At 45.6% G+C, this 22,639-nt stretch overlaps 1 protein-coding gene across 2 annotated transcripts in view; it reads right to left on the bottom strand.

Annotated features, from left to right (window-relative positions):
• ADAMTS17 (ADAM metallopeptidase with thrombospondin type 1 motif 17) overlaps positions 1-22,639 on the bottom strand; it is a 365,163-nt gene that overhangs the window by 25,234 nt on the left and 317,290 nt on the right. For both annotated transcript variants that reach the window (XM_030931256.1, XM_030931257.1), the window contains one exon: positions 981-1,185. In XM_030931256.1, coding sequence (XP_030787116.1) covers positions 981-1,185 — 205 coding nt within the window. The remainder of the gene's footprint in view (positions 1-980; positions 1,186-22,639) is intronic.

The raw sequence follows: 22,639 nt of genomic DNA, 5'->3' as shown, positions 1-22,639 counted from the left end.
AGTCCCTCTAATGTTAAACTGACAAATGTCAGCATATATAAAGAAAAAAAATCAAACAACAAAATCTCAAACTCTTTTCTTTTCCTAAAATATCATAAAATGTAGGATAAAGATTCTGATCTATAAACAAATACATGCCACGAACTGTTTGAAAATTAATCTTTGTTTTAGAGCAGCCAATGGCAGACTTTCCCTTCATTAAAAATGGGCTGAATACTTTTTTATTCAAAATAATTCCAACTGTTTGGCAATAGAGGGAACTTCAAAAATATTTTCCACACTAAAGAGTGTCTTGGATGAGCCTCTCTGAGTTTCCTAGACTACTCTGGTGGAAGACCTGAGGGAAGCCTGCCCTTTATTCAGCTATTTTTTTTTTTTGTAGTTTTATAGCCAAACAGTCAAAATCATTAATGCAAAGTCAATGCAAAGCCCTGAAGGATGACATCACCAAAGGTAAAATCGTACTCCCAGGACCAACCTTCAAAGTTAAGACTTAAGGCTTAATCCACTTCTTTCCAAAACATTTTATGGCATGAGATTTGTAACTCCAACTTGCACACTAAAAGCTGTCCCTCCTGGCATCTGACTCTTGTAATCTACAAAGACTGTTGGGGGATTAAAGGAAAACCTTTGAAACCACCTTCCCAGCCTGAGCACACCACAGTTAAATACACCCAAAGGAGAATTAAAAAGTCGGTCAGTATCTGTCTGTCCTATCTTGATGTGGGAATTTTCATAGGAAATGGGATCAAATAGTCCTTCACTGTGGTGTCAACATGTACATCATGAGAGACATGGTATCTATGTTTTTGTAGCCATGCTGTTATCTGAGATGGAAATTAAGAACACATGAGCTATAACACAACTTCGAGCTGACCTGGGGGCGAGCGAGGGCTGGGAGGCACCACAATGTCACCAATACCGTGGCACCGTGTTGGAGTCCCTGTGGTTGAGTCCTGGCAGCAAGCCCAGGCACCCACCTGTGACCACTCAGATGCCTCCCAGATGGACAGGCAGTCCTGGCCTTCACAGCTCTGCACTGCCGCTGGCCGGGGACCCGGGCAGTAGAGGGGCCGCGTAGCGACGTGTGTGCCGTTCTGCAGCTGGTACACGCAGGTCACCTCCCGGTGCTGGAAGCCTTTCTCACAGGTCGCCGAGCAGGGGCTCCACGGACCTGCTACCCACCTGCCAGACAGGAGGAAAGAGAGCGAGAATGACTCCGGTGAGAGGCCAGCCTCTCCGGAAGGCCTTCCAGCCGGATCCTGGAATTGTTGCCCTGTGGTGGGAGAGAGGGAGGCAGACTCAGGAAGCTTTTCAGTCAACCTTGGACATAATTCAGAGTATCGGCACAGAGGGAGTTATGTGAGTGGTCCTCTGGTTGGATGGTCTCCTCAGCACAGACATCTTTCTGCAATCAACACCCCTACGGCAGACGGAATTATCTGGTCATGGCCTCCCTGTAGGGAATTACATATCTGCCTGTTGTCATAGGACCTGCTTCTTTTGACAGGGTGTGAGTGAACAGGATGCTGGCCACGTCCCGGCAGAAGCTGTGAACGTGGTTATGCGGTTTGGCTCTGATTCTCTTTGCTTCTTACCCTCTGCTGGGAGAACAGTCCCAGTACAGGGAATGCCCCTACAGACAGCCTGCACCACTACCACCTGCACTTCTGTCAGTGACCGAGATGTTGGAGCTGTTTGTCACTGCGGCAATAGGGGATTGATACAGCCATTGACAAAGAACCCCCGACCCCACACCAGTCCCAGCTTGATTAACCAGAACTAGGCCCTCCCTGCTTTCCAGAGCCTCCACAGATGGCTGTGATGCTTGAGAGTGGCCAGTTGTGGGCTGTGGAAGACAGAGGCTGTTGAGTTTGGCATCTGAAAGTGTTCTTCTAAAACTTCGGCTCAGGCCGGGCAGTAGCTCATGCCTGTAATCCAAACATTTTGGGAGGTTGAGGCAGGTGGATCACTTGAGGTCAGGAGTTCGAGACCAGCCTGGCCAACATGGTGAAAACCCATCTCTACTAAAAATACAAAAAATTATCCAGGTGTGGTGCGCATGCCTGTAATCCCAGCTACTCAGGAGGCTGAGGCAGGAGAATCACTTGAACCCAGCGGGTGGAGGCTGCAGTGAGCCGAGATCGTGCCGCTGCACTCCAGCCTGGCTGACAGAGCAAGACTCTGTCCCCCCAAAAAATAAAAACAAAAAATAAAACATGAAACTTCAGTTCCCTGCGCGACAGCCTGATGATCCGATGCAGCAGGCGTCTGTTGGCTGCAGGTCGCTGGACAGCAGCTGAGCAGCTTGTGAATCATGCTTCCTCAGGACACACACAGGCTTTCTAGTGCCCTCTGGGGAACACTGAGGGATCGCCCCTGCTTGGTTTCTGGATGAGCCAACTGGCTTTGCCCTTTCTTGTCCTGCCTCATAAACTCCTCACTCCCAAGAGTTCACCACCTGACAAAGCAGCTTGACCTGTGTACCGCCAGGTCTCACAGCCACTCAGTTCCTCCTCATTAGTCAAAAACAGTCCTAAATCCCACCCCAAACCAAGTCTGATCATGCCATGCCAGGCCATCTCACTGCTGAGCAATGTCTACAGCTTTTGCCCACTGGGAGGATCCTTTGAATGGGTACTGGATGGTGCCAGCTGTCTCTCACTTTCCAGTCCCAGCTGAGTGGCTCATTTGACCATCCAGGCGCTGCAGATTTACTGAGGGCCTCTCACGTGCCAGGCACCTTCTAGGTTCTGATGAGGAGGCAGTGAGTGAAACAAAGTCCCTGCCCTCTGAAGCTTACATTCTCAGGGGGGCAGACCATATATGTCCAGTGAACCACATATATCACCATAGCATATATAACAAATGTACTCAATGAGATTAGAGACCATAACACACAGTCACAAGTGCTTTAGAGACAAGTCAAGCAGTGTGAGCAGAACGGGGAGTAGGTGGGGGTGACTGTTATCTTACAGCAGGATGCAGGGAAGGCCTCATTGGGAAGTGGACATTTGAGCAGAGCCTGGGAGGAAGTAAGCCCTGTGGCCACACGGGTAAAGGCTTCCAAGGCAGAGGTCACAGGGGTGCAAAGGCCGTGGTGGAGGGGCATGCTGGTGGGGTGGAGGCGGAGTGAGGTAGGGGAGAGTGAGGGGAAAGGATGGGATTTGGGAGGCAGAAGGGTGAGATTCCTAGGGCCTGGCTGGCCCAGGTAGCTGTTGTTCAAATAAGATGGAGTCCTGCAGGGTTTTGAGAGAGGAGTGACATGTTCCTTTTGGCTCTGAGAGGGCCACCGGCTCGGTATGGATACCAGTTTATAGTGGGCAGAAGCAGCGGCAGGGAGACCAGAGGAGGCTCCTGCAGCAGTCCTGGTGAGGACGGTGCTGGTTTGAACCAACTGGGGTGGCGCTGGCTTCTCTGGTGCTGAGAAGACAGAGCTACCTGGGCTCCTCCCCTCCATCCCAAACTGTCCCTCCTTGTTCCAGGGCACCTCCTCTGGAGCTCAGTCCTAATCCCCTTGGCAGACTCATGACTCTGTCCTCAGGCTTCCGGGGCCTAACTCCAGTGAAGCCCTTCTTGGATCCATGGCTTGCATGGCAGGGATGGGAGCCACAGTGACTCCTTTGGGGTGCAGTTGTGAGGACAAGTGGCACATTGTCCATAAACTGCTTACAACAGTGTCTGGCACATGGAAGCCATGTAAATGTAACTCTTAGCTATCATTGCTGTCACTGTCTCCTCGGTAAGAGATGGAGAACTCCTGCAGGGTGGCCATGAGTCTCATCTCAGCACCCAGCCACTACTCAACACGAAGAGAACTGAGCTAAATTCTGCACATTTCTCCTAGTTCATTTCTCCTAGTTCTGGTCTTTGGAGTAACCCAGAGACCTTCTTAAATATGTGAAGACAGCTCTTTTGTTCCCCTTTAAGTTTTCTCTTCTTTTGGCCAAACGAGTTTGTGTGGCAGATGTTCAATCCCTCCCATTCATTTTCTACTCAGTCACTACTTTTCTTACAGTGGACAACACGGCCCAGATGTGGCCTGGAAGCAGCCAGAATCAATGTGATGAATAGGGACAATAAGCACACACACACTAAAAAACTAGCCACTATCTCCTTCTTCTTCTTCTTCTTCTTTTTTTTTTTTTTGAGGTGGAGTTTTGCTCTTGTCACCCAGCACCCAGGCTGGAGCACAGTGGCATGGTCTCGGCTCACTGCAACCTCCACTTCCCAGGTTCAAGCGATTCTCCTGCCTTAGCCTCCTGAGTAGTCGGGCTTACAGGCATGTGCCACCACGCCCGGCTAATTTTTGTATTTTTAGTAGAGACGGGTTTCACTATGTTGGTCAGACTGGTCTCAAACTCCTGACCTCAGATGATCCACCTGCCTCGGCCTCCCAAAGTGCTGGGATTACAGGCATGAGCCACTGTGCCTGGCCCCAACCATACAGCTCCCCCAGAATACATCTTAACACTAAAAATATAGAAGAGACATAGTCTCAAATAAAGTAGACATCTTTAAAATGAATAAAAACCTATGTTTTTTTCTCTCATTACTCCTGAGAAATGGTGAAAGCTTTCAGAACAGACTGGTTTCTAGAGTCATCACTGTAGAAATATTGACCCCAGGACACAGATCTTATGCCTGCTGGGGGCTATGGTCAAGAAAATAGAAGAACACCAGAAGGTGCTCTTGGAAGGAGATACGGAAAATATTCAGTGGGGCAGACATTTACTGAGCGTAAACCAGGTTCACTAGACTTCTGGGCCTTCATAGGACCCAAAGCTCTCCCCAAGATGAGAATGACGATGGCCATGATCCAGGCATGACCATTACCCCTGAATCTAGAATAAGCCACATCTCTCCCGAAGGAAAAACGTGTCTGTACCTGGGAAGAAGAGGCACAGAATAGGAGATTGATAGCTGCAATTCTTTGCTCACAATCACAAAATAAATTGGTCCCTTTCCTTTTTTTTTTTAAAAAGGAAACTGGTTGTAGCACAGAGAATTTTTAGGGTAGCAAAACTGCTTTGTATGATGTTATAATGGTGAAAACATGTCATAAATTTGTCCAAACCCACAAAATACACAACACTGAGAATGAAGCCTAAGATGAACCATAGACGTGGGTGATAATGATGTAGTGATGTGTCAGGGTAGGTCCATCAGCTGTAACGAATGTAGCACTCTGGCCGGGCAGATCATGCGTGCCTGCAGCAGGTAGTATATGAGAAATCCCTCTGTACCTTCCTCTCAATTTTGATGTGAACCTAAAAGTACTCTATAGAATCAAGTCTAGGCCGGGCGCAGTGACTCACACCTGTAATCCCAGCACTTTGGGAGGCCAAGGTGGGTGGATCACCTGAGGTCAGGAGTTCAAGATCAGCCTGGCCAGTACGGTAAAACCTCATCTCTACTAAAATACAAAAGTAGCCCAGCGTGGTGGTGTGCACCTGTGGTCCCAGATACTTGGGAGGCTGAGGCGAGAGAATTGTTTGAACCGGGGAGGCAGAGGTTGCAATGAGCCGAGATCGCACTACTGCACTCCAGCCTGCCAGCCTGGGGAACAGAGCGAGACTCAGTACCCCCAGCTCCCTCCTCACCAAAAAAAAAAAAAAAAAAAAAAAGAATCAAGTCTATTAAGATAAAAAAAAAAAAAAAAAAAAAAGCCAAAACCAAAAAAAAAAAAAAAAAAAAAGAAATTTGAATGTGATTTTCTTTTTTAAAATAGGGACTCTGACTTCATCAATGTTACCCAGCTTGATACTATTTCTATATTTTTAAGCAGCCAGATTAAACATATTAATCTCCCCATCCTGGGCTTCTTTTTGTCTCTCATGAACTGACTCCCACCAGATCTCCTTTGTCTTGCCCTTTTGCAGTTGACTTTGTGAATACAGACATCAGGCTTTAGGGTGAGACGTGTTTGGTGCTATTGTGCTGACCCCAACAATGAAAACAGCTTTGACTCTGCTCCCGCCTTTGTATCTGCTGTGCTTCTAGGGTCAAGCCTGAGAAGTGGGGCCCCTATGTCTTGCTCATGGGGATGCCACTTGGCATGCCGTAGGCCACAGGATGCGTTGCCATTGCCAGCACGTGACCACGGCAGGTGCTCTAGTGGACGTTGGCGGTGATTCTGGCCAACACACAGGTCACATCCAAGACACATGGAGGGGACGGGGGATGAGTTGGGCAAGACTCAGTAGTCCTGCCCCGGATGTCTCTACATCCCCTGTCCCCTCACTGACTTAAAAAGCCAGATCCGCAGGGAAACAGAGTCAAGAGGAACGTGGAAAAAGCAAAAATTTCCTTCAAAAAGTTTTGTATATTTAAGAGGCTTCCCACAAAAGTGATTTCTTGATTTGAGCAATTTGGAGAAACAGCCCTGGTAGGGGCACTGTTTTCACATGGGAGATTCCTGCAGAGCAGCGAGGGGTGGCTAGCTGTCCAGCCTCTTCTCTCCTTTGCCTCTGGTGCCAGAATGGAACATATGTCCGGCAGCCCTCCTTCCTGCTGTCCAGCCCTTTCCAGTGGAGTTCTTACAGTGGGAGGGTGACACAGCTCCCAGCACCTGGGGTGTAAGTGCAGCACACAGGTGCCGCCCTGCTCCTGAGCCAGGGATTCTCTGCCATTCATCCCTCCTCTGGGGCTGCCCCTGCCTCCCTCCTATGGTGCAATGGGCATTGCCAGATGGACTGATAAACTCTCGTGTCCTGGGGCCAGATGGAATTCAAAAACACGCTCCACCTGCCGACAGTGCAGCCTCCTGACCGCACCATGGGGGACCTCGAGTCTCCCCATTACAGAGGAGCACAAATGCACTCATGACTGCAGGTCCCACACCAGGCAGCTCAGGGCACAGCCCTTGCTCCACGCCCTTCCTTCCTCTCCCGCTCCTACTTCCCAGCTTTGCCCGGGGTTCTAGATGTACAGTCAGAAATATGGCTCAGCCCTAAGGAGCCACATAACCAGCTGGATCAGCAGTATACGAGGCTCACTGCTGTAGAGGAGGTGAACATGGGGCTGTGGGGGCCCAGGGAGGCACCTTGCTCTGCCTCAGGGTTGGGGAAGTGATGTCTGAGCTGAGTCTCCGTCAGCAGGGTTAGCCGTGAATAAGCTAGGCCACTGTATCCTGTTTTACTCAGTTTTAAACTCTATTATCCAGTGTTAGAATGGCACATAGCCACTGAATGGCTATGTGGATGACAGATTAAAAAACAGTATGGGAAGATATTTGCAGCTTCAAAGAGAATAAAATACCTAGGAATCCAACTTACAAGAGATGTAAAGGACCTCTTCAAGGAGAACTACAAACCACTGCTCAGTGAAATAAAAGAGGATACAAACAAATGGAAGAACACACCATGCTCTTGGATAGGAAGAATCCATATTGTGAAAATGGCCATACTGCCCAAGGTTATTTATAGATTCAATGCCATCCCCATTAAGCTACCAATGACTTTCTTCACAGAATTGGAAAAAACTGCTTTAAAGTTCATATGGTACCAAAAAAGACCCCGCATTGCCAAGACAATCCTAAGTCAAAAGAACAAAGCTGGAGGCATCACGCTACCTGACTTCAAACTATACTACAAGGCTACAGTACCCAAAACAGCATGGTACTGGTACAAAACAGAGATACAGACCAATGGAACAGAACAGAGCCCTCAGAAATAATACCACACATCTACAGCCATCTGATCTTTGACAATCCTGACAAAAACAAGAAACAGGGAAAGGATTCCCTATTTAATAAATGGTGCTGGGAAAATTGGCTAGCCATAAGTAGAAAACTGAAACTGGATCCTTTCCTCACTCCTTATACGAAAATTAATTCAAGATGGATTAGAGACTTAAATGTTAGACCTAAAATCATAAAAACCCTAGAAGAAAACCTAGGTAGTACCATTCAGGACATAGGCATGGGCAAGGACTTCAAGACTAAAACACCAAAAGCAACGGCAACAAAAGCCAACATTGACAAATGGGATCTAATTAAACTAACGAGCTTCTGTGCAGCAAAAAAACTACCATCAGAGTGAACAGGCAACCTACAGAATGGGAGAAAATTTTTGCAATCTACTTATCTGACAAAGGGCTAATATCCAGAACCTATAAAGAACTCAATCAAATTTACAAGAAAAAAACAAACAACCCCATCAAAAAGTGGGCAAAGGATATGAACAGACACTTCTCAAAAGACATTCATACAGCCAACAGACACATGAAAAAATGCTCATCATCACTCGCCATCAGAGAAATGCAAATCAAAACCACAATGAGATACCATCTCATACCAGTTAGAATGGCAATCATTAAAAAATCAGGAAACAACAGGTGCTGGAGAGGATGTGGAGAAATAGGAACACTTTTACACTGTTGGTGGGACTGTAAACTAGTTCAACCATTGTGGAAAACAGTGTGGCGATTCCTCAAGGATCTAGAACTAGATGTACCATATGACCCAGCCATCCCATTACTGGGTATATACCCAAAGGATTATAAGTCATGCTGCTATAAAGACACATGCACACATATGTTTATTGTGGCACTATTCACAATAGCAAAGACTTGGAATCAACCCAAATGTCCATCAGTGATAGATTGGATTAAGAAAATGTGGCACATATACACCATGGAATACTATGCAGCCATAAAAAAGGATGAATTCATGTCCTTTGTAGGGACATGGATGCAGCTGGAAACCATCATTCTCAGCAAACTATTGTAAGAACAGAAAACCAAACACCACATGTTCTCACTCATAGGTGGGAACTGAACAATGACATCACTTGGACTCGGGAAGGGGAACATCACACACCAGGGCCTATTATGGGGAGGGGGGAGGGGGGAGGGATGGCATTGGGAGTTATACCTGATGTAAATGATGAGTTGATGGGTGCTGACGAGTTGATGGGTGCAGCACACCAACATGGCACAAATATACGTATGTAACAAACCTGCACGTTGTGCACATGTGCCCTAGAACTTAAAGTATAATTAAAAAAAAAAAAAAGAAAAGAAAATGTGGCACATATACACCATGGAATACTATGCAGCTATAAAAAAGGATGAATTTGTGTCCTTTGTAGGGACATGGATGCAGCTGGAAACCATCATTCTCAGCAAACTATCGCAAGAACAGAAAACCAAACACCGCATGTTCTCACTCATAGGTGGAAATCGAACAATGAGATCACTTGGACACAGGAAGGGGAACATCACACACTGGGACCTATTGTGGGGGGTGGGGAGGGATAGCATTAGGAGATATACCTAATGTAAATGACGAGTTAATGGGTGCAGCACACTAACATGGCACATGTACACATATGTAACAAACCTGCACATTGTGCACATGTACCCCAGAACTTAGAGTATAATAATAAAAAAAAGATATTTGCACACCTGTGTTCACAGCAGCATTATTCACAATAGCCAAAAGGTGGAAGCGACCCAAGTGTCCACCAAAGGATGAATAGATAAAGTGTAGTTTATGCATACAAGGGAATATTACTTGGTTGTCAAAAAGGAGATTCTGATGCATGCTATGACATGGATGAGCTTTATGCCAAGAGAAAGAAGCCAATAACCAAAGGACAAATCCTGTGCAATTCCACTTATGTGAGATCTCTGGAGCCGTCAGATTTATAGAGACAAAGTAGAATGATGGTTGCCAGGGACTGAGGGGAAGGGGGAATAGGGAGTTAGTGTTCAATGGGGGCAGACTTTCAGCTGAAGAAGATAGAAAAGTTCTGTGGTTGGATGGTGGTGATGGCTGCACAAGGTGAATGTACTTACTGCCACTGAATTGTACAATCACAAATGGTCAAGATGGTAAATTTTACGTGTATTTTACCACAATTTAAAAAGATGGTATCAGTGGGTGGTTAGAAGCAAGTTGTAAATCAGTGAAGAAAAGTCACAGAAGCGGTGTTTCTTAAGCCCCAGGCAGCTGAAAGGGCGAGGAGAGGGCTGTGCCCAGGGTGCACACGTTCATGCCTGCAGTGCAGGAGGAGCCGTCTACAGGGGTTGCTGTGTGGTCTTCATGCACAAGCACTCCACAGCGTATTTTAGCTGGTTTTCAGCTAGACTTTTTGCTTCTGATCTTGACAAATCTCAATGAAATATGGGCAGAAAATGACTTTCTTAAAACTTTTTTTTTTTTTTTTTGGTGGCGTAAAGAAATCACTTCACCCACACCACCTACAGGAGCCCACCTACGATACTTGAACAACACTGTGCAACTAAACACCACAGTAAAATCACACTGACTCCAAATCCAGTAATTTGGGAAAGAAACCATATAGTTCTGTAAAACAATTTATATTCCAATTACATTGTAAGCCCTATTTTTTTCCACTAGTAAGCCCTAAAAAACTTCAACAGCAACATTTATTAGCCGAGTTTGAGTTAGCTGCTCTTCTTAAAAGCATGATACTGTAATTCTTTTTTTTTTTTTTGAGTGGAGTCTCACTCTGTCACCCAGAATGGAGTGCAAAGTGCAATCTCAGCTTACTGCAGCCTCCACCTCCTGAGTTCAAGGGATTCTGGTGCCTCAGCCTCCCGAATAGCTGGGATTACAGGTGTGCTCCACCATGTCTGGCTAATTTTTGTATTTTTAGTAGATTCTGGGTTTCACCATATTGGCCAGGCTGGTCTTTAACTCCTGACCTCAAGTGATCTGCCTGTCGTGGCCTCCCAAAGTGCTGGGATTATGGACATAAGCAATCACGCTCGGCTCATTTGTGCAGTTTTAGTAGAGATGGAGTTTTGACATGTCTGCCAGGCGGGTCTTGAACTCCTGGCATCAAGTGATCAGCCTGCCTCAGCCTCCCAAAGTGCTGGCAGTACAGGCGTGAGCCACCATGCCTGGCTGAAACTGTAATTCTTTAGGAAGCCACAGTTAACACTTCTCTAATTCTGGGCACCCCTTCTCTCATTCCTCTGCAGGAGTCAGAACGGACTCTGCTTCCTTTCCTGCCTAGCAGCGACTCAGTTCCTCTGCATATGCTTCAAGTTAAATCATCCTAATGAGATGCTTCAGGCAGCTCAGCGACCATATGAGACCCTGTATTCTTATTGCTACTGTAACAAATTACCCCCAACTTAATGGCTCAAAATAATAGGGATTTATTATCTTACAGTTCTGGAGGTCAGAAGTCTGGCGTGAGTCTCTCAAATCTAGAACCAGGGTGCTGAGAGGGCTGGATCCTCCTGGAGACTACAGGGAAGAATCCATCTCCTGCCTTTCCAGCTCCGCACTGCCCCATTCCTAGGCTTGGGGCCTCTTCCTCCATCCTCAAGGCCAGGAGTGGCGGGGGAGTGTTTCTCACACTGTGTCACTCCCACCTTCTCTTCTGACTCATCTCCTACTTGGAAGGACCCTTGTGATGACCCCAGACTCACCCAGATAATCCAGAATAATCTACTTTAAGGCCAGCTCATTACCAACCCCATAATCAGTTGGCCTTAAAATTTGCCAATAAAAGGACTGCCAATAAAAGCATCACAACTGACTACCAACCTGTATTAGTTTGCTAGAATTGTCGATAAAAGTATCACGAAGTGGGTGACTGAAAACAACAGGAATCTATTCCCTCACAGTTTTGGAGGCCAGAAGTCCAAAACCATGGTGTCAGCATGGCTGGTCCTCCCTGAGGGCCCTGACGGAGAATGTGTTCTGTCTCTCTCTCCTAGGTTCTGGTGGCGGCTGGGAAGCCTTGGTGTTCCCTGGCATGCAGAAGCATCACTCCAGTCCCAGCCCCAGCCTGCATCTTCCCACAGTGTCCTCTGTGTGTCTGTGTCCTCACATGACCCTCTTCTTATAAGGACACCTGCCATATCGGATCAAGGCCCCACCCTACTTCAGTATGATATCATTTTACCTAATTACATCTGCCACGACCCTATTTCCAAATAAGATCACATTTTGAGATACTGGGGGTTAGGACTTCAATAAAAGAATTTTCAAGAGGATGCAATTCAGTCCATACCACAACCTTAAGACCATCTGCAACCTTAACTCCTCTTGGCCACACAGGGTCACATATTCCCAGGTTCTATGGATTAGAATGTGGACACCTGTGGGGGCCGTTATTCTGCCAACCACACACTCACTGCGTTCACAATTCTGAAAAAACTCGCTCCTATTTAAAATTCAATTTATATTTACATCTTGATTTGGCTGGGATTTAAACTAGGTAAGGGCCTTGTGAGGTCTGCTGAGATGTGACAGTTGTTGGAAAGAAACAATGGCATCATCAGGGTCACACTTTTCTGACAGTTATTTTATGTTGAATGTAGAGTAAATCTCAAATGCAGGTAGCCGAAAAGAAGACCCTGGTAGGTGGTTATTTTCAACAACTTTAAATCCCCAAAAAGCAGCATGAGATGTTGTATTATAACACAATCAGGGCTAACAAGTGGTTTGTTAAAGGGTTCAGTGTCAACTTTGTGCCTCCCCAGAATGTGTGAAAAAGGAGGCTCTGGTATCGACTGAGTGTCTAATCTGTGCCAATCTCTGTGCTAGGAATGTTCCCCACATTCACTCAATCAAAGTAAGGAAACAGGTACCTGTGTGTGATTCTCTGAGCATCTGTTAGAGACAGGCCAATTTCAGGTGGGGCATCAAGCAAGTCACACATACAACATCGCAGCATAAAAAGAAGGGTGGGAAAGAGTCCCCAAGCTCCAGAAAATGCAGGCCAAAGACAGTAGCCACTGGCACAGTCAACCCGCTCAGCCTCAGCTTGTTTGTTCCCAGATACGTGAGTGTCAACCTCATGTTGAGTCCTGAACCAAGGGCTGGGACACTTGACTCAGTTTCCCCGCCTTCACGAAGCTCAGGCAAGTGTGTGGTCCTCAGGGAGAGGGGAAAACATAAAAACAGACAATTTCTTTACCATCTGACAAGTGTTGGGAGCTTGGGTTGGGCCCTGAAGGTCAAAGTGGAGCTGGTCAACCAAATAAGCAGGGCTCAGCATTCCGACGGAGGGAGCCTGCCCTCACAATGTCCAGGAGGCAGAAGGGCTGTGGTGCAATTGACAAGTCTGGGATGTCTGGTCCACACCTTAAGGCTGGGGTGGGAGACAGGTGGCCTTTGGTGCACCCAGGAATCATGTGCCATAGGGCAAGATGATGGCTTTCCTCAAGGCAGTGGTAGCAAGGGGACAACAGGCCTTGGTGGAAGACCTTTTTTTTTGAGACAGAGATGGAGTTTTGCTGTTGTCACCCATGCTGGAGTGCAATGGCACAATCTTGACTCATTGCAACCTTTGCCTCCTGGGTTCAACTGATTCCCTTGCCTCAGCCTCCCTAGTTGGAAGACTCTTAAAGGGTGGAGATGACAGGGCCTTTGGTATGTGGGGTCAAAGAGAAAAAGCAGGCAACAAATGTCAGGCTCAGGACTCTGAGCCCAAGAATGTTGGTGGTGCCTCCACTGAGAGACAGCACCCAGGAGAGGAGCTGGCCTGGGGTGGAAGGGTGGCACTGCTTTAGAGGCTGGGTTGAGGGGCCACTGGGCGCAGTGTCAGGCAGTTCAGCAGATGCAGTCTGCAGCTTGGGATGTGGTCGGGTTGGAGACATAGGTCTGAAGTCATTAGCAAGAAGGTCATGGGGGAAACCAAAGGAAAGAAGGACTTATCCAGACAGGACAGACACAGAGAAGACAGGCTGGAGGGCAGGGGCTTGGGGAATGCAAGCACCTGGGGGAATGAAAGCCTCCAGAAGGGATGCAGAGGGGGTGACCACCAGGCCAGGGATGCCGGGAAGGGACTGCACCTGTAGTGCTGGGGACTGAAAGGTGTCTTTGGATTTGGCAGCAGAGAGAGGCTGTTGGCCCAGAAGAGGCCTCAGGGGGAAGCAGGGGTGGATGGGTAAAGGAGAGGGTGGTCTCAATGCCTCTTAAGAAATGTGGTCTGATGCCTGCAAAGTGGGCTCTGCAGACCCTCCCTCTTAGAGAGAAAGTGAACTTTGGAAACCAGCCTGCCCAGAGGTGCCTGGGAGTCGGAGGGGGTGTGTGGGGGCCTGTGAGCCTCCCACCTAGTGTACTGTGTGAGGAAGAGGAGAGGACAAGGGAATTTCTGTGGCCAGGGAAGCACCGAGAGTGAGCAAGAGGCAGAAGAAGCCACTGAGAACAGGCTGGGAGTTTCCTCCTGCAGACACATGGGGATGGGACCCCGCCCACAGGCGGTGCCTCACGTAAGACATCGTGGGCCAAACAGCAGAGCCCATGACCCATCAGAGGCAATATCCAAGTTGTGGGCAGCTAAGGAGGAGGAGGCCAGAGCCCAGGGCCCAGGAGGACACCTGAGGGAAGGGCTTGGTCTTGGCCAGTGCTGGACTGCCGTCTCCCCTTGGGGTTTGGTGACGGGCCCGGGCTGGTGGATTACAGCATCCTGAAAAAGAGCCCAGCCTGAAGAGTGATCTCGCCCCTTCCTGTCCCAGGGAGACTTGGGCAGTCTGATCTGGAAAGTGAGATGAATCAGAGCTCTCACTTCTCATTTATTCTCTGCCCTGAGCTAGCCTGAAAAAACAGGCTCGCACCTACCCCTGGTGGGTCAGCCCTGTGGTCTGACACACATGTGGTCACCCCTCCAGTTTGTGCCCTTTTTTCTTTGTTTTTGAGACTGGGTCTCACTCTGTCACTCAGGCTAGAGTGCAGTGGTGCAATCTTGGCTCACTGCAGCCTCGACCTCTTGGGTCTCAAGTGATCCTTCTACATCAGCCTCCCATGTAGCTGGGACTACAGGTGTACACCACCATGCACAGCTAAGTTTTTGATTTTATGTAGAGACAATGTCTCACTATATTGCCTAGCCTGGTCTTGAACTCCTGGGATCAAGCAATCCTCCCTTCTTGGCCTCCTGAAGTGCTAGGATTAGAGATGTGAGTCACTGCGCCTGGCGTGCCCTGTCTCTACCTGCTGTCTCATTCTCATGCCCACTGTAACTCCCAGATGAAGAGGCATGAGACCTGCTGGTTTCTCTTTACAGAGTGAGAAACCAACCTGGAGAGGCAGCAAGACTGGCCTCGGGCCCCCCCATTCCTATGTAGGTGGGTCCCTTGTGCCTCAATTGAGGGGCTTTTTTATTCATATAAATCCTACTTCCAGCACAGGTGCACCTGACTGGTCTCATCATGACACCCTGAAAGTTCAAGGTGCCCACATACTGAAATCAGACGTCCTCAAATTCTCAGAAGGACCCTGGGGTTGGACAGACCCAGACTCAAGTCCTCACTCCACTGACTCCCCAGCTGTGTAACCTTGGGGGAGTCTGTGCTCAAGCCTCAGTTTCCTTCTTTGTAAGATGTTGCTCTCATGTCACAGGCTTGTTGGAGGCACGGCTGAGGTGACCTCTACCGAGCACTCAGCCCAGGCCTGACACTCCACAGGCCTGATAAACCCCAGCTATTACGACTGTTATGACCATTATTCTCCATCCAAGCATCGGTCCCGTTAAGAGGAGTTGCTGTTCCCCCAAAGCCCTCTGGAATGGGCAGTCTATGTGGACAGTCCAAACCAAAACAGAGATGGTCACATTCATCTGAATTTTTTTTCTAACTTTTAATAGATTTCCATGATTCAGATAGGAGGGACAGGACACTCACAGCTGAAGGCCTCCGAGTACTGAATCTTATTTTGGATTTACCTCCTGTGAGCTTTGGGTCTGATATGGTTTGGCTGTGTCCCCACCCAAATCTCATCAGTGAACTGTAGCTCCCATAATTCCCATGTGTCATGGGAGGGACCTGGTGGGAGGTCATTGAATCATGGGGGTGGGTTTTTCCCGTGCCGCTCTCATGATAGCGAATAAGTCTTGAGATCTGATGGTTTTATAAAGGACAGTTCCTCTGCACATGCCTTCTTGCCTGCCACTACGTAAGACGTGCTTTTGTTTTCTTTTGGCTTCTGCCATAATTGTGAGGCCTCCCCAGCCATGTGCAACTGTGAGTCCATTAAACCTCTTTCCTTTATAAATTACCCAGTCTCTGGTATGTCTTTATTAGCAGCATGAGAACAGACTAATATAGGGCTCCTCATCTGTAAATCAGGGGCAAGAGCATTGGGCGTGTGTGTGAGGACTGAATGATAAGTAAATATATTGGGCATGGGGCATCCAGGAGGCGCCTGCACAGGGGATGCTCCAGGCATGCACATCCCTTCCTTCTCTCCACCGCGCAGGACCAGGGAGAAAGCAAGGACTTTGCTCTGCTTTGCTGTGGGAGGCAAGGCCCTTCCCAGTGCACCTGCAATGCTGCTCTCCACGTGTGCTATGGGCCTGTGGGTGAGAGATCGTGGCAGGAGCTGGCCAGCCAACAGCCCATGCTCCCAGGCTCTTCCCAGGAAAGACTAGCGTCAGAGGTTCCTGTCTGCCTGAGACTGGGTCCCTCTCACAGCTCATGGCAGATGGCAGCCAGCAACTCTGTTACAAAACAACCAAAACACAGCTTTAACATGTGCTGTGCATAGTCCTGAAGACCTGTGGCTGCTTTTATTGAACGGATGTCTGCAAAGAAGGAGTGAGGTGGGGAGGTACAACTGTGACTTCACTAGCTGGGTTGTGATGTTCTCCCAGGGGACCCAGAGGGACGCTTTACAGCAACACGTGAGGCTTCCATGCAGCCTTTCTCCATTTAAAACTCGAGAATTATGAGTTCTCATATACATGTCCCCGAAAAGTAATATTGTTCCCATATTTGCTTTTCGAAAGAGGAAATGAAAATCTGCAGCGCATTGTGAGGAGCCCTGCACCATCTGCGCATGTGCGCGTCTCTGGAAGCAGGCAGTTCTACTTGCAGAGAGGCCCCACGACGCAGAGAACACAGTCTTTTGCTAACAGTAAGGACTACTGAGAAACCACTTTCACCCTTAAATCCTGTAGAAAACACTGATTTCGAGGCTTCAGTGACTTAGCTCAATCCTAAGAATCGAGATGGGTGATCAGCCAGGGTCTTTCCATGTTTTCCTGAAAAAATCTTTGGGCCATGATGGTTAGTTCTCATTTGCTGGGGAAAGAGACAGGAAGGAAGGAAGAAGGGAGGGAAGGAAAGGAGGAGGGAGGGGAGGGAAGGAAAGAAAGAGGGATGGGAGGGAGGGATGGAAGGGAGGGAGGGAGGGAGGGATGGGAGGGATGGGAGGGAGGGAGGGAGGGAAAGGTGGGACAGCAGGGAGGGAAGGAAAGGAGGAGGGACGGGAAGGAGGGAAGGAAAGGAGGTAAGGAAAGAAGGGAAGGAGACGAGGAAGGAGGAAAGGAGAGAAGAAAGGGAGGAATGAGGAAAGGAAAAGAAAGAAGGGAGGGAACAAAGGCAGGCAGGAAGGTTTTCAACACTTTGCTATTATAAAATATGGTTTAAGGGAAAGTATTTTTAAAATAGATTCTCTAGTTATTACACCAGCTAAGCCTTTTTCAGAGCTTCCTATGTACCAGGCAATATTCTAAGCACTTTACATGATTTAACTTATTTGATCCTTGCTTTGATCCTATAAAGATCCATTCTACAGGTGAGGAAACTGAGGTACAGTCTCCAGTCTCACTCAGGTCACTGCAAATGCCATTAACTCATTCTTGTTTATGGCCGAGTAGTATTCCATCACATAAACATACCACAGTCTCTTCATCCACTTGTTGACTGATGGGCATTTGGGTTGGTTCCAAGATTTTGCAATTGGGAATTGTGCTGCTATAAACATGCTAGTATCTTTCTTGTATAATGACTTTTTTCCTCTGGGCAGATACCCAGTGGTGGGATTGCTGGACCAAATGGTAGTTCTACTTTTAGTTCTTTAAGGAACTTCCACACTGTTTTCCATAGTGGCTGTACTAGTTTACATTCCCACCAGCAGTGTAGAAGTGTTCCCTGATCACGGCATCCACACCAACATCTACCATTTTTTCATTTTTTGATTATGGCCATTCTTGCAGGAGTAAGGTGGTATCGCATTGTGGTTTTGCTTTGCATTGCCCTGATCATGAGTGATGTTGAGCATTTTTTTCTTATGTTTGTTGACCTTTTGTATATCTTCTTTTGCGAACTGTCTGTTCATGTCCTTTGACCACTTTTTGATGGGATTGTTTTTATTCTTATTGTTTTGTTTGAGTTCATTGTAGATTTTGGATATTAGTCCTTTGTCAAATGTATAGATTGTGAAGATTTTCTCCCACTCTGTGGGTTGTCTGTTTACTCTGCTGTTCCTTTCACCATGCAGAAGCTCTTTAGTTTAATTAAGTCCCAACTATTTATCTTTGTTTTTATTGCAGTTGCTTTTTAGTTCTTGGTCATGAAATCCCCGCCTAAGCCAATGTCTAGAAGGGTTTTTCCAATGTTATCTTCTAGAATTTTTATAGTTTCAGGTCGTAGATTTAAGTCCTTAATCCATCTTGAGTTGATTTCTGTTATTATGTGAGAGATGAAGATCCAGTTTCATTCTCCTACATGTGGCTAGCCAATTATCCCAGCACCATTTGTTAAAAAGGGTGTCCTTTCCCTATTTTTATATTTTTGTTTGCTTTGTCAAAGATAAGTTGGCTGTAAGTATTTGGGTGTATTTCTGGGTTCTCTATTTTGTTCCATTGATCTATGTGCCTATTTTTATACCAGTACCATGCTGTTTTGGTGACCATGGTCTTATAGTATAGTTTGAAATCAGGTAGTGTGATGCCTCCAGATTTGTTTTTTTTGCTTAGTCTTGCTTTGGCTATGCAGGCTCTTTTTTGGTTCCATAAGAATTTTAAAATTGTTTTTTCTAACTCTGTGAAGAATTATGGTGGTATTTTGATGGGAATTGCATTGAATGTGTAGATTGCTTTTGGCAGTATGGTCATTTTCACAATATTGATTCTACCCATCCATGAGCATGTGATGTGTTTCCTTTTGTTTGTGTCATCTATGATTTCTTTCAGCAGTGTTTTGTAGTTTTCTTTGTAGAGGTCTTTTGCTTTCTTGATTAGGTACATTTCTAAGTATTTTATTTTTTTGCAACTATTGTAAAAGGGGTTGAGTTCTTGATTTGATTCTCTGCTGGGTCGCTTTTGGTATATAGTAGAGCTACCGATTTGTGTACGTTAATCTTGTTTCTGGAAACTTTGCTGAATTATTTGATCAGTTCTAGGAGCTTTCTGGACTTTAGGGTTTTCTAGGTAAACGACCATACTGTTAGCAAACAGTGACAGTTTGACTTCCTCTTTACCAATTGGGATGCCCTTTATTTCTTTCTCTTGTCTGATTGCTCTGGCTAGGACTTCTAGTACTATGTTGAAGAGGAGTGGTGAGAGTGGGCATCCTTGTCTTGTTCCAGTTCTGAGAGGGAATGCTTTCAATTCTTCCCATTCAGTATTATGTTGGGTGGGGGTTTGTCATATTGTTTTTGTTACATTGAGGTATGTCCCTTGTATGCCAATTTTGCCGAAAGTTTTCATCATAACGGGATGCTGGATTTTGTCGAATGCTTTCTCTGCATCTATTGAGATGATCACGTGATTTTTGTTTTAAATTCTGTTTATGTGGTGTATCACATTTATTGACTTGTGTATATTAAACCATCCCTGCATCCCTAGTATGAAATCCACTTGATCATGGTAGATTATCTTTTTGATATGTTGTTGGATTCAGTTAGCTAGTATTTTGTTAAGGATTTCAGCATCTATGTTCATGAAGGATATCAGTTTGTAGTTTTCTTTTTTGGTTATGTCCTTTCCTGGTTTTGGTATTAGGGTGATGCTGGCTTCATAGAATGAATTAGGGAGCGTTCTTTCTTTCTCTGTCTGTGGAATAGTGTCAAAAGGAGTGGTACCAATTCTTCTTTGAATGTCTGATAGAATTCTGCTGTGAATCTGTCTGGTCCTAGACGTTTTTTGTTGGTAACTTTTAAATTACCATTTCAATCTCGCTGCTTGTTATTGGTCTCTTCAGGGTATCCAATTCTTCCTGATTTAAGCTAGGAGGGTTGTATTTTTCCAATAATTTATCTATCTCTTCTAGGTTTTCTAGTTTACGTACATAAAGATGTTCATGGTAGCCTTGAATAATCTTTCACATTTCACTGGTGTCAGTTGTAATATCTCCTGTTTCATTTCTTAATGAGGTTATTTGGACTTTCTCTCTTCTTTTCTTGATTAATCTTGCTAAAGGTCTATCAATTTTATTTATCTTTTCAAAGAACCATCTTTCTGTTTATCTTTTTTTTTATTATTCAATTTCATTTAGTTCTGCTCTGATCTTGGTTATTTCCTTTCTTTTGCTGGGCTTGGTTTGTTCTTGTTCCTCTAGTTCCTTGAAGTGTGACCTTAGAATATCAGTTTGTGCTCTTTTAGTCTTTCTGATGTTGATGTTTGGGGCTAAGAACTTTCCTCTTATCACTGCCTTTCCTGTAGCCCAGAGATTTTGACAGGTTGTGTCATTACTGTTGTTCAGTTCTAAGAATTTTTAAATTTCCACCTTGATTTTGGTTTTGACCCAATGCTCATTCAGGAGCAGGTTATTTAATTTCCATGTATTTGCATGATTTTGAAGGTTCCTTTTGGAGTTGATTTCCAGTTGTATTCTACTGTGGTCTGAGAGAGTGCCTGATATAATTTCAATTTTCTTAAATTTATTGAGGTTCGTTTTATGGCCTATCATATGGTCTATCTTGGAGAAAGTTCCATGCACTGTTGAATAGAATGTGTATTCTGCAGTTGTTGGATGAAATCTTCTGTATATGTCTTTTAAGTCCATTTGTTCCAAGGTATAGTTTAAATCTATTATTTCTTTGTTAACTTTCTGTCTTGATGACCTGTCTAGTGCCATCAGTGGAGTATTGAAGTCCCCCACAATTATTGTGTTGCTGTCTGTCTCATTTCTTAGATCTATTAGCAATTGTTTTATAAATTTGGAAGCTCCAGTGTTTAGGTGCATATATGTTTAGGATTGTGATATTTTCCTGTTGGACAAGGCCTTTTACCATTATATGATGTCCCACTTTGTCTCTTTTAACCACGGCTGCTTTAAAGTTTTTTTGTCTGACATAAGAATAGCTACCCCTGCACGTTTTTGGTGTCTCTTTGCATGAACTGCCTTTTTCCATCCCTTTACTTTAGTTTATGTGAGTCTCCTGAAGGCGGCAGATGGTTGGTTGGTGAATTCTTATCCATTCTGCGTTCTGTATCTTTTAAGTGGAGCATTTAGTCCATTTACATTTAATGTTAGTATTGGGATGTGAGGTACTGTTGTATTTGTCATGCTATTTGTTGCCTGTGTACCTTGCTGTTTTTTGTTTTTCTTTTTGTTTTTTAATTGGTATTTTTGTTTTGAAGGTCCTGTGTGATTTATGCTTTAAAGAGGTTCTGTTTTGATGTGTTTCCAGAATTTGTTTCAAGATTTAGAGCTCCTTTTAGCAGTTCTTGTAGTGGTGGCTTGGTAGTGGTAAATTCTCTCAGCATTTGTTTGTATGAAAAAGACTGTATCTTTCCTTCATATATGATTCTTACTTTTGCTGGATACAAAATTCTTGTCTGATAATTGTTTGGTTTGAGGAGGCTGAAGATAGGGCCCCAATCTCTTCTAGCTTGTAGGGTTTCTGCTGAGAAATCTGCTGTTAATCTGATAGGTTTTCCTTTATAGGTTACCTGGTGCTTCTGTCTCACAGCTGTTAAGATTCTTTCCTTCATCTTAACTTTAGATAACCTGATGACAGTGTGCCTAAGTGATGATCTTTTTGCGATGAATTTCCCACGTGTTCTTTGTGCTTCTTGTATTTGGATGTCTAGGTCTCTAGCAAGGCTGGGGAAGTTTTCCTCCATTATTACTTGAAATCTATTTTCCAAACTTTTAGATTTATCTTCTTCCTCAGGAACACCGATTATTTTTAGGTTGGTCATTTAACATAATCCCAGACTTTTTGGAGGCTTTGTTCATACTTTTTAATTTTTTGTCTTTGTTGAATTGGGTTAACTCAAAGACCTGTCTTCGAGCTCTGAATTACTTTCTTCCACTTGTTCAATCCTATTGCTGAGACTTTCCATAGCATTTTGCATTTCTATAAGTGTGTCCAATGTTTCCTGAAGTTTTGATTTTTTTCTTTATGCGATCTATTTCCTTGAATATTTCTCCCTTCACTTCTTGTATTGTTTTTTGGATTTCCTTGCATTGGGCTTCACCTTTCTCTGGTGCCTGCTTGATTAGCTTAATAACTAACCTCCTGAATATTTTTTCAGGTAAATCAGAGATTTCTTCTTGGTTTGGATCCATTGCTAGTGAACTAGTGTAAGTTTTTGAGGGGGTGCTAAAGAGACTTGTTTTGTCATATTACCAGAGTTGGTTTTCTGGTTCCTTCTCATTTGGGTAGGCTCTGTCAAAGGGAGGGTCTAGGGCTGAAGGCTGTTGTTCAGATTCTTTTGTCTCATGGGGTGTTCCCTTGATGGAGTACTCTCCCCCTTTTCCTATGGATATGGCTTCCTGTGAGCCAAACTGAAGTGATTGTTGTCTCTCTTTTGGGTCTAGCCACCCAGCAAGTCTACCTGGCTCCAGGACGGTACTGAGGCTTGTCTGCACAGACTCCTGTGATGTGAACTGTCTATGGGTCTCTCAGCTGTGGATACCAGCACCTGTTCCAGTGTAGGTGGCAGGGGAGTGAAATGGACTCTGTGAGGGTTCTTAG

The sequence above is a fragment of the Rhinopithecus roxellana genome, chromosome 5 (genome assembly GCF_007565055.1).
Source record: "Rhinopithecus roxellana isolate Shanxi Qingling chromosome 5, ASM756505v1, whole genome shotgun sequence".
Lineage (NCBI taxonomy): Eukaryota > Metazoa > Chordata > Mammalia > Primates > Cercopithecidae > Rhinopithecus > Rhinopithecus roxellana.
Note: the sequence above shows the minus strand (reverse complement) of the source record. Positions and strands in the feature narration are given on the sequence as shown.